At 45.0% G+C, this 14,637-nt stretch overlaps 1 protein-coding gene across 1 annotated transcript; it reads right to left on the bottom strand.

Annotated features, from left to right (window-relative positions):
- Positions 1-63: 63 nt before the first annotated feature.
- LOC124002579 (myosin regulatory light polypeptide 9-like) lies at positions 64-9,118 on the bottom strand. The gene is made up of 3 exons (XM_046310085.1): positions 8,960-9,118; positions 2,056-2,257; positions 64-326 (listed from the first exon to the last, which is right to left on the bottom strand). The coding sequence occupies exons 2-3, from the start codon at positions 2,237-2,239 to the stop codon at positions 79-81; spliced, it is 432 nt and encodes a 143-aa protein (XP_046166041.1). The 5' UTR covers positions 2,240-2,257; positions 8,960-9,118; the 3' UTR covers positions 64-78.
- Between the last annotated feature and the right edge of the window lie 5,519 nt (positions 9,119-14,637).

Here is a 14,637-nt window from a genome sequence, read left to right as displayed (position 1 = left end):
CAACTTTAAACATATGAACCGGGGACTGATGCATATCTGTGTATCATTAAATTCCTATAATTTTCCCATTTGTTTTTCCTATTTAGCGTTTGATGTTGTTGTTATGGTGGAGGCTAGGGGTTGACATTGGAGAGTGTTTGTGTGTGCTTGTGTTTGTGTCTCACCAGAACCCTCCTCGTCGAAGCAGGCGAAGGCGTTGCGGATGACGTCCTCGGGGTCGGTGCCGTTGAGGCGCTCTCCAAACATAGTGAGGAACATGGTGAAGTTGATGGGCCCCGGCGCCTCAGCCATCATCCCCTCCAGGTACTCATCAGATGGGTTCTTACCTGAGGAACACAACAAAACACACACACCATAGTCAACATTTCAGCGCTTCTCCGGTCTTTTGAATACTTTTTAGCCCGTAGTTCTGAAAGTAGCTTCACTAGCCAAAAGTGGTTCCCGAAAATTGCATACTATTTCACACTGTGCAGATATGCGCACCACATTGTTTCTCTCTCTCGCTCTGCTGTGGGTGCATGATGTTCCTCTTGCTAGCTGTCACTCATATGGCGAGGGGCTGAACTCAAATTTCTAGGGGGCTGGCCAACCGTACGTGGGGGAAAATGGCGCTGCACAGTTTACAGAAAAACAGTTGCTTTCAAACTAGGTAAGACAGTAATTCTGCTCATAGAATATTCATGTATGAACTACACATTGACACATCCAGCCCAAAGCTGAAGGTTTAAAAAATACTTGGATATCGCCAAAGTTCTGGAGCATGTCTTTAAGTAGTCAAATCTGAATTTTGTTCAACAGTAGCCATTGATTAATTAGGTCAGGCTTTGTTTTTTGGTAGATTATGGTTAAATGTTATTATTGATCTGCCTGCTTATTGTTCTCTCTATTTTACAATAGCTGGGAAATGCATTTCTGTTGAAATACAGATTCAATGAAACTCATGTTCTATGACTGAGTGGAATTTCTTTTAAGTGCACTGAATTAAATTCTACTTCCTGTCACTCAAACACAATTGTGTGGGGTGTGGCCAATTTGATTTTCAATTCATGAGTTGAATGTTTAGGCCTTGTATATAAACTCAGCAAATAAAGAAACATCCTCTCACTGTCAACTGCGTTTATTTTCAGCAAACTTAAAATGTGTAAATATTTGTATGAACGTAACAAGATACAACAACTGAGACATAAACTGAAAAAATTCCACAGACGTGACTAACAGAAATTGAATAATGTGTCCCTGAACAAAGGGGGCCAAAATCAAAAGTAACAGTCAGTAACTGGTGTGGCCACCAGCTGCATTAAGTAGTGCAGTGCATCTCCTCATGGACTGCACCAGATTTGGCAGTTCTTGCTGTGAGATGTTACCACACTCTCCCACCAAGGCACCTGCAAGTTCCCAGACATTTCTGGGAGGGGGAATGGCCCTAGCCCTCACCCTCCAATCCAAACGGTCCTAGACCTCAATGGGATTGAGATCCGGGCTCTTCGCTGGCCATGGCAGAACACTGACATTCCTGTCTTGCAGGAATTCACGCACAGAACGAGCAGTATGGCTGAAGGAATTGTCATGCTGGACGGTCATGTCAGGATGAGCCTGCAGGAAGGGTACCACATGAGGGAGGGGGATATTTTCCCTGTAACGCACAGCGTTGTGATTGCCTGCAATGACAGTAAGCTCAGTCTGATGATGCTGTGACACACCACACGTTCACGCAGATGAGCAGAGACCCTGGGCATCTTTCTTTTGGTGTTTTTCAGTCGTAGAAAAGTCTCTTTAGTGTCCTAAGTTTTCATAACGGTTACCTTAATTGCCTACCCTCTGTAAGCTGTTAGTGTCTTAACGACCGTTCCACAGGTGCATGTTCATTAATTGTTTATGGTTCATTGAACAAGCATGGGAAACAGTGTTTAAACACTTTTTAATTAGGATTTGTGAAGTTATTTGAATTTTTATTCATTATCTTTGAAAGACAGGGTCCTGAAAAAGAGATGTTTAGAATATAGTCAACCCTCTAACAACAGTTTCCAATGGGTTCCCCTTTGGCCCGTGTCTTACCTAGTGAGGCCAGCATATCGTGCAGATCCTCCTTGTCGATGAAGCCATCTCGGTTCTGGTCGATCATGTTGAAGGCCTCCTTGAACTCCTGGATCTGAGACTGGTCAAACATGGCGAACACGTTGGACGTGGCCCTCTGGGGGCGCTTCTTGGTGGTCTTCCCCTTTGCGCGTTTGCTCGACATGGTGGCGGTTGGATTGGCCTACGGGTTGCAGAATAGGACATGGATAGTTAGTCAGATGAAAGATAGAGACTGGCATAATGTCGAAGGGGAATGTCCCAAAAAATAATTAGAGAAAAATGCTCTTGGATAAAGCTTGGCACTTAACAAGAGTATATAAAGTGAAAATGTAGACAGTGACGCTTTACAAGACTAAATCAGTCGGTGTCATTACGATGTGCATTTTAAATGATCATACGTGAGTTAGTGACGGTCAGTGCCGTTTAAGATGATGGAGGACCATTATTTTTTTAGAAGCATGACCTTATTTCTATTAGAGCATATTGGATGACTGTCATTCATATTCCATTCACCCAGCTCAATGTAAATAGAATAGGTTTAGGCTACTAACTACATGACACTCAAATTCTCCCTATAACCATCATGAGGTTGCTACAACCTAGCCTATGACTGGAAGTTTACAACATAGGTGCAAAGTTGAGAGAAATTTGAGTAATCAAGGTGACAGACTTTGACACATTCAATACCTTCTTGCACAATGTTGCCTGCGTCTAGCTGACCTACACCTAGGGTGTAATCATTAGTCCGACAGTTGCAAATGAGGGTTTGGCAACGAATAAAATTTCAAGACTAGTCATTCAACTGAGACTGCTCTCAGGTGGCGTGGCGAGAATCTGTCTCCTCACCACGCGCTCTCACCACTGGTGTCCCCCAGGGCTCTGTTCTAGGCCCTCTCCTATTCTCGCTATACACCAAGTCACTTGGCTCTGTCATAACCTCACATGGTCTCTCCTATCATTGCTATGCAGACGACACACAATTAATCTTCTCCTTTCCCCCTTCTGATGACCAGGTGGTGAATCGCATCTCTGCATGTCTGGCAGACAAATCAGTGTGGATGACGGATCACCACCTCAAGCTGAACTTCGGCAAGACGGAGCTGCTCTTCCTCCCGGGGAAGGACTGCCCGTTCCATGATCTCGCCATCACGGTTGACAATTCCATTGTGTCCTCCTCCCAGAGCGCTAAGAACCTTGGCGTGATCCTGGACAACACCCTGTCGTTCTCAACTAACATCAAGGCGGTGGCCCGTTCCTGTAGGTTCATGCTCTACAACATCCGCAGAGTACGACCCTGCCTCACACAGGAAGCGGCGCAGGTCCTAATCCAGGCACTTGTCATCTCCCGTCTGGATTACTGCAACTCGCTGTTGGCTGGGCTCCCTGCCTGTGCCATTAAACCCCTACAACTCATCCAGAACGCCGCAGCCCGTCTAGTGTTCAACCTTCCCAAGTTCTCTCACGTCACCCCGCTCCTCCGCTCTCTCCACTGGCTTCCAGTTGAAGCTCGCATCCGCTACAAGACCATGGTGCTTGCCTACAGAGCTGTGAGGGGAACGGCACCTCAGTACCTCCAGGCTCTGATCAGGCCCTACACCCAAATAAGGGCACTGCGTTCATCCACCTCTGGCCTGCTCGCCTCCCTACCACTGAGGAAGTACAGTTCCCGCTCAGCCCAGTCAAAACTGTTCGCTGCTCTGGCTCCCCAATGGTGGAACAAACTCCCTCACGACGCCAGGACAGCGGAGTCAATCACCACCTTCCGGAGACACCTGAAACCCCACCTCTTTAAGGAATACCTAGGATAGGATAAAGTAATCCTTCTCACCCCCCTTAAAAGATTTAGATGCACTATTGTAAAGTGGCTGTTCCACTGGATGTCATAAGGTGAATGCACCAATTTGTAAGTCGCTCTGGATAAGAGCGTCTGCTAAATGACTTAAATGTAATGTAAATGAATATGTAGCGAGGACCAGCCAACGAGAGCGTACAGGTCACAATGGTGGGTAGTATATGGGGCTTTGGTGACAAAACGGATGGCGCTGTGATAGACTACATCCAATTTGCTGAGTGTTGGAGGCCATTTTGTAAATGACATCGCCAAAGTCAAGGATCGGTAGGATAGTCAGTTTTACGAGGGTATGTTTGGCAGCATGAGTGAAGGATGCTTTGTTGCAAAATAGGAAGCCAATTCTAGATATCATTTTGGATTGGAGATGCTTAATGTGAGTCTGGAAGAAGAGTTTACAGTCTAACCAGACACCTTGCTATTTGTAGTTGTCCACATATTCTAAGTCAAAACCGTCCAGAGTAGTGATGCTAGTCGGTCGGGTGCAGGCAGCAATCGGTTGAAGAGCATGCATTTAGTTTTACAAGGAGTGTTGTATGGCATTGAAGCTCGTTTGGATGTTTGTTAAAACAGTGTCCAAAGAAGGGCCAGATGTATACAGAATGGTGTCGTCTGTGTAGAGGTGGATCAGAGAATCACCAGCAGCAAGAGTGACATCATTGATATATACAGAGGAAAGAGTCGGCCCGAGAATTGAACCCTGTGACACCCCCATAGTGGTTGGTGATCTGTCTGTTATCTTCACTTTCAAGTTGTCTCGCTGAAATGTTATTTTTCAAATGACGGCTCGACTTGTTGACTGCTCAATCCAGAAAGCAGACATTGTGGGCTAGTTTAGGTTAGTGTTGCGCAAAATATTATGTTGCGTCATTATGCCATGGACCTACATTATATAGGTATGCACGGTAGCTTTGACATCAGTTTTTAACATCGGCGTTAAACTAGACTTCGGGTCGATACTAACGTTGGCATTTTTAGCTAATATCGTCCGATTCCGTTATGTTCACTGATATGTCGTGCATCCCTCCATCTTCAGTTTCTCTGCATTTGTGAGAAAGATCATGCCATCAACCTCCAAATCATACTTTCTCTCACAATGCACTGAAGACACCGGTGGTGCTACCCCTAAAGTGTCACCTGCAGTGAACAGTGTCAAGATGACAAAAGACGGCCACCTGCTTTCCTGGAATACGGGCCGAATTTAGACCTGTCACTCACAGGCAGGGCTCAGTGTGCATCATTGAGGAAGTGTGTACCGGAGATGATAGTGCTGCTGGGCGGTGGCACTTCAGAATGCTGATTATGAAAGAGCCAATGCCATGCAGGAAGGAACAGGTAATTAAAGAAATATGTTGGATTTGAATCAGTGACTGATGGAGTATCTATTGTTTCTCTCTCTACTGGCATTAAGTACAGGAGATATACAGTTCATTTGTAAAGTAATCAGACCCCTTCCCTTTGTCCACATGTTTTTATGTTACAGCCTTATTCTAAAATGGATTTAAAAAATAAATAATCTACACAGAATACCCCATAATGCCAAAGCGAAAACAGGTTTTTAGAAATTGTAGCAAAAAACATACCTTATTTACATAATTATTCAGACCCTTTGCTATGAGACTCAAAATTGAGCTCAATTTTCCATTTTTACAACTTGATTGGAGTCCACCTGTGGTAAATTCAATTGATTGGACATGATTTGTAAAGGCACACACCTGTCTATATAAGATCGTACAGTCAACATTGTATGTCAGAGCAAAAACCAAGCCATGTGGTCGAAGGAATTGTCCTTAGAGCTCCAAGACAGGATTACGTCGAGGCACAGATCTGGGGATGGGTACTGAAAAGTTTCTGCAGCATTGAAGGTCCACAGAGGCCGCCATCATTCTTAAATGGAAGAAGTTTGGAACCACCAAGACTCTTCCTAGAGCTAGCCACCTGGCCAAACTGAGCAAAAGGGGTGAGAAGGGTACTTGGGCAGGGAGGTGACCAAGAACCTGATGGTCACTGACAGAGCTCCAGAGTTCCTACGTGGAGATGGTTGTCCTTCTGGAAGGTTCTCCCATCTCTGTAGCACTCCACCAATCAGGCCTTTATGGTAGAGTGGCCAGACTGAAGCCACTCCTCAGGAAAAGACACATGACAGCCCACTTGGAAGTACTTGAAATGTACTTAAAGGACTCAGACCAATGGAAACCAGATTCTTTGGCCTGAATGCCAAGCCTCATGTTCTTGAGGAAACCTGGCACCATCCCTACGGTGAAGCATGGTGGTGGCAGCATCACGATGTGGGGATGTTTTTCAGTGGCAGGGACTGGGGGACTAGTTAGTATTGAGGGAAAGATGAATGTAGCAGTACAGAGTGATCCTTGCTGAAAACCTGCCCCAGAGTGCTCAGAACCTCAGAATGGGGTGAATGTTCACCTTCTAACAGGACAATGACCCAGAGCACACAGCCAAGACAACGCAAGAGTGGCTTCGTGACAAATCTCTGATTGTTCTTGAGTACCCCAGCCAGAGCCCGGACTTGAATCCAATCGAACATCTCTGGAGAGACCTGCAGCAATGCTCCCCATACAACCTGACAGTGCTTGAGAGGATCTGCAGAGAAGAATGGGAATAACACCCCAAATACAGGTGTGCCAAGCTTGTAGCATCATACCCAAGGAGAGTCGATGCTGTAATCGCTGCCAAAGGTGCTTCAACAAAGTACTGAGTAAAGAGTCTGAATACTTATTTAAATGTAAAATTTAATTTGTTTTGTGTAAAACATGTATGAAAACCTGTTTTGTGTTTGTCATGGGGTATTGTGTGTAGATTGGGGAAAATGATGTAATCTATTTTAGAATAAGGCTGTAACAAAGTGGAAAAAGTCAAGGGGTCTGATACTTTCGGAATGCACTGCAAATATGTTGAGGGGTAGATTGGAACAACGTGTGTGCGTGTGATAGCAGGTTGTAGAATGGTAGAACACTAAATAGTGATTGTATTCAGGCAAAAAAACAAACAGGAGAACGTTATAAAACTTCAACTAAAATGAGCGTTCTTATCGTCCAAATTCAGGTATTATAAACAAATCTACTGTTTCACCCCTACTTGTTGTTAACACGGTTACTTGTAACTTGAGGGTTCTGCAGAAACAAGTTACGTAATATGTCTACCAGTCCAACTTTATATGTTGCGGGCAACTCCGCTCTGGACATAGACTTGATGAGGTTGTTAACACGGAACAACTGGAACATATGAAGGCGGACAGGTAAACATATTGCATTACTTGTTTCTACAGAACCCTCTAGTTACAAGTAACTGTTTCCAGTTCATAAGCCACGAGTGGTTAGAATATTTCTCCAAAGTTGGTTTCAGAGGCAATACTCAGACTTCCAAGGAAGGCTATGTTAACTAAGGCTCGTCGTTTGCCTATCTTCACTGTCCTTTATTGCTCTCTCTCTCCCCCTCTCTGCCTCTCTCTGTTACAAAGGGACAGTCATTTTCCCAATTGGATAAACCTGCAATAACAGACAGTGCTCTGTAATATGTAACCACATTTCAACCTGGTCAAGATCTCCAATGCAAAGCATCCTTACTGCTATCAGCCAGCAACTGTATATGACCCAGTAGAAGTAAACAGGCCTGTGTGTAAAACTTGCACCTTATGCCCTCACTAACAAAGTCGACAATCACACAGCATTGCACTCCAAGCAGTTGCTTGTTTGTTTTAATTAGGTTTGGTTACTTTACTCTGTTTCGGTCTCTCTGCTTGCCATCAGAGGTAACAGAGATCTGAGGGAGTGTGAAAGTTTGCTAATTCTCCCTGTTGCTACGCGAGGAAGCCCAAAACAAAACATTGTCCAGCTCCTTTTCAGAGGATGAAGGAATTCGAAGATGATTAGGATTTTGGGCCAGGGGGCAATTGTTTCTTCTCAGAAGTTCTCACAGTCCTCTTTTCCAGAGCTTTATAACACACCACTATGACAAAGGGGGCTGTTCAAAAATGAGATTGTTCGAAGAAGTGACTTTCAGGGCCAAGTTAACTGACTTCCTGTAAACATTCATCGGAATTCTGGAATGTTCCCGTTATCTTTCACATTCTTGTGTGACTCCAGAGGGCAAGGGACAACGAGATCCCTATCCCCTTGTATTGACGGCTCGCACAACTGTTAAAATGGATCAATTAGTCTAGTCCAAACCCCCTCATCTAATCCCAACTAACTAAATCACTTCAGTCTGAAGCCACCTTGGAAACCTGTGTTTGCCAACCTTTGTGTAACATTCAAGTGGATTTCTACGCCCCAATGACCTCACTGCTTCTGAAACCTATTGAATTCCTCAGCACTCTCGACTGTCTGACTCACCGATGAGGTGTTGAAAACGTTTCAGGATCAACTCAATCATTGGTTTGTGTGTTGTGCTAACTGTTTATTGGTGTACCTCATCCTTGCCCAATGCACTCTGTATCCCTCCCCTCTGTGTTGCAGACACGTACAGTCACTCAGACTGTTAGTCACCAGACAGTCAATCACTCAGTCTTGACCTGACCACCTAACCTCTCACCACAGGTCACTACTACTACCGAGGGGTCAGCACCGGGGTCGTTTCACAACGCAACACAGTCCAACAAACCTAACCAACCTCTTGTCTGAAAACAGCTAAACATGACAGGCTTTAGATTAGAAGTGAGACTTGAGTTTATGTGGGTCACCGAGTGGTGAAATTCCACTGTCTAATCTGGTGTGATGATGGGAGTACATTAGTAAAGCCTTCCTTCCACAAGTTGTGGGGACTTACAGAGCACCGGCATGATGAGACGCTACTCCAGATGACCCTAAACCTATGACCGGTTACTTTTGGCATACAAGGTGAACTCAGAAACCATATCCCACCCCCACCTTTAGCCCAGCTCTTACCACTGTTGACAGTTTCCCATACAACTCTGGCTAATGTGTTAAAGTGCCACAAATCTAATCCCAACATAAATCCCTCTCAACTAAACAACATTAAAACAGAAGGCAAAATGGAAGAAAAAACGTATCTTACCTTGGCTTCAAGGGAATAGTAGTTGTTTCAGGAGTCCTCCTAGCTCTTTGTCTGGGTCTCACTGTTTAGTTGGAAGGGAAGCAGGCAGCCCTGCTGAAAAGTTTGTTTAAAGCATCAGTCTGCTAACCGGCCCCTCCCACTACTCCCCTGGCCAATCGCCTGTCCCGGCTGTCCCAAACAGAGCTGGCCCAGCTCAGGCGTTTACCCATACAAGGGAAAAGAATGTGCAGGCCTGCTGCTCCCCACTGCCATAGCGGAGCAGGGGATGTTTGGGAATGGGGCTGAAATGACAGGAACTCTGATAAGGCTGCCTTATTTAGAGAGACAAAATAAATGGGCAGCGCAAAGGAGTTGTCTATGGTTTCTGCTTTTGTATCTGGGAGGGATGGAGGGGATGGAAGAGAAGATGGAACACCAGAGAACCCGGCCCCTAAAGGAGAGCCCCTAGTTGTTTTTCAAGCTGCCTAGGGGACTCCTTAAAAAGGCAGTCTGCACGGCCAAGCTACTGTCTGGATCTCTAGGCACCACCTTTTGTCATGGCAGTAGCATCAGTTCTGTGTTTTTAATTGAGATTTTTTGTTATGCTGTTCCAATTAGGTGTCCCTTTTTAAATTCTTGTGTTACTGTTTTTGCAAATACCTACCAAGAAACAAAGTATCTGGTCACATTTGAGTTGCACAGATGTAGTCACAGTACTTTGTGGTGTTATTATCCAAATGTATCCATTGATGTGTATACCTTATCTGTAATTACCATGTATAGCCAAGTCACTTATTTATTTGACCTTTTTTAACAGGGAGTCACCATTGAAACCAAGGTCTCTTGGCTCAGCATGTACTCAAATGTCAAAATACGATGTAAGACAAATATACAAAATTACAAACACACTCAAGAAACACATTGACATTCCTCAGCAAAGATGTCCCCAAGCAACAATTTGAACTGCCGAGAGGCACCAGTACATCCAGTTGTAGGGAACTCTGTAGATTGTTCCATACATGGGGTGCAAAGAAACAAATCTGTTTATCACATTAACGACTGCCCCTAAAAAACAACTAATCCCTTTGAAAACAGCGTATGTTTTATCAATATTAAGTCAGAGACATTTATTCTCGCGACAAAATGGACTACAACATGTAAATAGAATAATTTGTCATAAAGTCAGTCTCAGAGTTTGGAACCTGAGTGCGTCACAAGTAAATGGAGGTTGGGTTTGGATTATAATTATGTCAACCATGAATGATGCCTTTTGCCAAGCTCCACATACAAATGGCCCCTCCGCCCACTTCGCTTCCCTTCATTGAACGGTGCTTCGTAGTTTCCTCTCCCGAACACGTTCAAAGGATCACGGCCGTTTTGAAACTAAAAATGCCCTATACAGATTGACCATGCGACAATGCATGCTTCCAGAAGGATGCACAGCCAACTATGGTTTACATGCCCTGCCAAAAAGACTATACCATGCAGAATAAGTGGTTGGAGTTTGTTGAGTATGCCTCTAGCTAGACCATAGACTGTTGGTTATGTATCTACAGTGTGGTCCACAACTTCACAAGCATGGGGTCCATGTACTAGCCCGAGTGGATAGAGTCTAGGTGTGGTTATGTACAGTACCAGTCAAAAGTTTGGACACACCTACTCATTCAAGGGTTTTTTCTACATAGTAGAATAATAGTGAAGACATCAAAACTATGAAATAACACATATGGAATCATGTAGTAACCAAAAAAGTGTTAAATAAAGATTCTTCTTCAGATTCTTCAAAGTAGTCACACTTTGCCTTGATGGCAGCTTTGCAGACCCTCAACCAGATTCATGAGGTAGTCACCTGGAATGCATTTCAATTAAAATGTGTGCCAAGCCGAAGAACACCATCCCAACCGTGAAGCACGGGGGTGGCAGCATCATGTTGTGGGGGTGCTTTGCTGCAGGAGAGACTGGTACACTTCACAAAATAAATGGCATCATGAGGTAGGAAAATTATGTAGATATATTGAAACAACATCTCAAGACATCAGTCAGGAAGTTAAAGCTTGGTCACAAATTGGTCTTCCAAATGGAGAATGACCCCAAGCATACTTCCAAAGTTGTGGCACAATGGCTTAAGGACAACAAAGTCAAGGCATTGGAGTTGGCCATCACAAAGCCCTGATCTCATTCCTATAGGAAATTTGTGGGCAGAACTAAGCGTGTGCGAGCAAGTAGGCCCACAAACCTCAGTTTCACCAACTGTCAGGAGGAATGTGCCAAAATTCACCCAAGTTATTGTGGGAAGCTTGTGGAAGGCTACCCAAAACATTTGACCCAAGTTAAACAATTTAAAGGCAATGCTACCAAATCAAATTTTATTTGTCACATACACATGGTTAGCAGATGTTAATGCGAGTGCAGCAAAATGCTTGTGCTTCTAGTTCCGACAATGCAGTAATAACCAACGAGTCATCTAACCTAACAATTTCACAACAACTACATTATACACACACAAGTGTAAAGGAATGAAGAATATGTACACAAAAATATATGAATGAGTGATGGTACAGAACAGCATAGGCAATATGCAGTAGATGGTATCGAGTACAGTATATACATATGAGATGAGTAATGTAGGGTATGTAAACATTATATGAAGTGGCATTGTTTAAAATTTCATCAATTTTTCCATTTTTAAAGTGGCTGGAGTTGAGTCAGTGTGTTGGCAGCAGCCACTCAATGTTAGTGGTGGCTGTTTAACAGTCTGATGGCCTTGAGATAGAAGCTGTTTTTCGGTCCCTGCTTTGATGCACCTGTACTGACCTCGCCTTCTGGATGATATCGGGGTGAACAGGCAGTGGCTCAGGTGATTGTTGTCCTTGATGATCTTTTTGGCCTTCCTGTGACATCGGGTGGTATAGGTGTCCTGGAGGGCAGGTAGTTTGCCCCCGGTGATGCGTTGTGCAGACCTCACTACCCTCTGGAGAGCCTTACAGTTGTGGGCGGAATAGTTGCCGTACCAGGCGGTGATACAGCCCGACAGGATGCTCTCGATTGTGCATCTGTAGAAGTTTGTGAGTGCTTTTGGTGACAAGCCAAATTTCTTCAGCCTCCTGAGGTTGAAGAGGTGCTGCTGCGCCGCCTTCACCACGCTGTCTGTGTGGGTGGACCAATTCAGTTTGTCCGTGATGTGTGCGCCGAGGAACTTCAAACTTACTACCCTCTCCACTACTGTCCCGTCGATGTGGACAGGGGGGGTGCTCCCTCTGCTGTTTCCTGAAGTCCATGATCATCTCCTTTGTTTTGTTGACATTGAGTGTGAGGTTATTTTCCTGACACCACACGTCGAGGGCCCTCACCTCCTCCCTGTAGGCTGTCTTGTCGTTGTTGGTAATCAAGCCTACCACTGTAGTGTCGTCTGCAAACTTGATGATTCAGTTGGAGGCGTGCATGGCCACGCAGTCGTGGGGGAACAGGAAGTACAGAAGAGGGCTGAGAAAGCACCCTTGTGGGGCCCCAGTGTTGAGGATCAGCGGGGTGGAGATGTTGTTACCTACCCTCACCACCTGGGGGCGGCCCGTCAGGAAATCCAGTACCCAGTTACACAGGGCGGGGTCGAGACGAGTTTGGAAGGTACTATGGTGTTAAACGCTGAGCTGTAGTCGATGAACAGCATTCTCACATAGGTATTCCTCTTGTTTAGATGGGTTAGGGCAGTGTGGTTGTGATTGCGTCGTCTATGGCCCTATTGGGGCGGTAAGCAAATTGGAGTGGGTCGTAGGGTGGAGGTGATATGGTCCTTGACTCGTCTCTCAAAGCACTTCATGATGACGGAAGTGAGTGCTACGGGGCAGACGTCGTTTAGCTCAGTTACCTTAGCTTTCTTGGGAACAGGAACAATGGTGGCCCTCTTGAAGCATGTGGGAACAGCAGACTGGGATAAGGATTGATTGAATATGTCCGTAAACACACCAGCCAGCTGGTCTGCGCATGCTCTGAGGACGCGGCTGGGGATGCCGTCTGGGCCTGCAGCCTTGCGAGGGTTAACACGCTTAAATGTTTTACTCACGTCGGCTGCAGTGAAGGAGAGTCCGCAGGTTTTGGTAGTGGGCCGTGTCAGTGGCACCGTATTGTCCTCAAAGCAAGCAAAAAAGTTGTTTAGTCTGCCTGGGAGCAAGACATCGTGGTCCGTGACGGGTCTGGTTTTCTTTTTGTAATCCATGATTGACTGTAGACCCTGTCACATACCTCTTGTGTCTGAGCCGTTGAATTGCGACTCTACTTTTTGACGCTTAGCTTGTTTGATTACCTTTCGGAGGGAATAGCTACACTGTTTGTGAAGAGAATTCTCTTGGTAGATAATGCGGTCGACATTTGATTGTGAGGAATTCTAAGTCAGGTGAGTTCCTGTATGTTGTTATGATCACACCACGTCTCATTAATCATAAGACATACCCCCCCACCCTTCTTCTTACCAGAAAGATGCTTGTTTCTGTCGGCGCGATGTGTGAAGAAACCAGCTGGCTGTACCCGACTCCGATAGAGTGTCTCGAGTGAGCCATGTTTCCGTGAAGCAAAGAACGTTATAGTCTCTTATGTCTCTCTGGAATGCTACCCTTGATTGGATTTCATCTACCTTGTTGTCAAGAGACTGGACATTGGCGAGTAGTATGCTAGGGAGTGGTGCACGATGTGCCCGTCTCCGGAGCCTGACCAGAAGACCACTTCGTCTGCCCCTTTATCACACCTCCGTTGTTGCCAGTCTCCCTCGACTCCTTTGAAAAGGACACACCATCATGGAGGCCTCTGTTAGTGTCATCAAGACAGTAATTAGGGTCACTAACAGCTTCATCAACAATGACAAATAATGTGTGTCGTGAAAAATTGTATTAAAAAAATACCTGGCTTGATAAACTAGTAGGCTAGTTAGAACTAGTAGATAGAACTAGTAGACTAATTTTGGTTGTGAAGTGCATTAGCAAAAAGTTGTTTTTTCCTTTCGAACAAAATGCAATTTACCACTTGAATGTCGATCATATCACCCTGTCACAGGTCATCCCAGTTAACACCACCTCGAAAGATTGCCTGCTGGGGTTGTTCAAGAGATGGGTGGGAGGGGCCCTCATCAGTATCATGCAGATCAGCCCTCGCTGTGAGCATTCCTATGAGTTTGATCAGTCAGCCACATATTGGCAAGTATCCGTCCAGAAACATTCACTTGTCAGTATCAACAACTTTCACAGGCTCATCATTTGTACAAATACAGAAGGTAAACCACTTCATTCCTTTGATACATTTGATAACCCAATTGTGAAACATAATTTATGTATACTGACATTATTTGTTTCTTATTTTCGACTTCTTAGATGCATATAATGCCCATGGGCAATAATGTAGCCTGGTGGAACCAGTCTGATCGCTGTGTTCACCATTCTATTTCACTTGACATTTGATGATATCTGAAGTGAAATAGAAAGGTGAACGCAGCGATCAGGTTGTTGATAATGCAATCAGTGCTCTGTGTGTGCGCATGCGACCAACCGACAGGACAGACGACCGACCGAGGAGCTGATCTACGCTGCTATGCCCATCAATGGGGCTCTGGCAAAGACCTCACCTCCAGCCTCACCAACAGTTGTCGATGGGGAGAGCAGAATTAGGTAGGTTTAGTCTGACCCGTTCAAACTTCAACATAGTATCTGTTTGTG

Source organism: Oncorhynchus gorbuscha, linkage group LG18 (genome assembly GCF_021184085.1).
Source record: "Oncorhynchus gorbuscha isolate QuinsamMale2020 ecotype Even-year linkage group LG18, OgorEven_v1.0, whole genome shotgun sequence".
Lineage (NCBI taxonomy): Eukaryota > Metazoa > Chordata > Actinopteri > Salmoniformes > Salmonidae > Oncorhynchus > Oncorhynchus gorbuscha.
The sequence above is the reverse complement of the archived record's forward strand: the minus strand, read 5'-3'. Positions and strand labels throughout refer to the sequence as shown.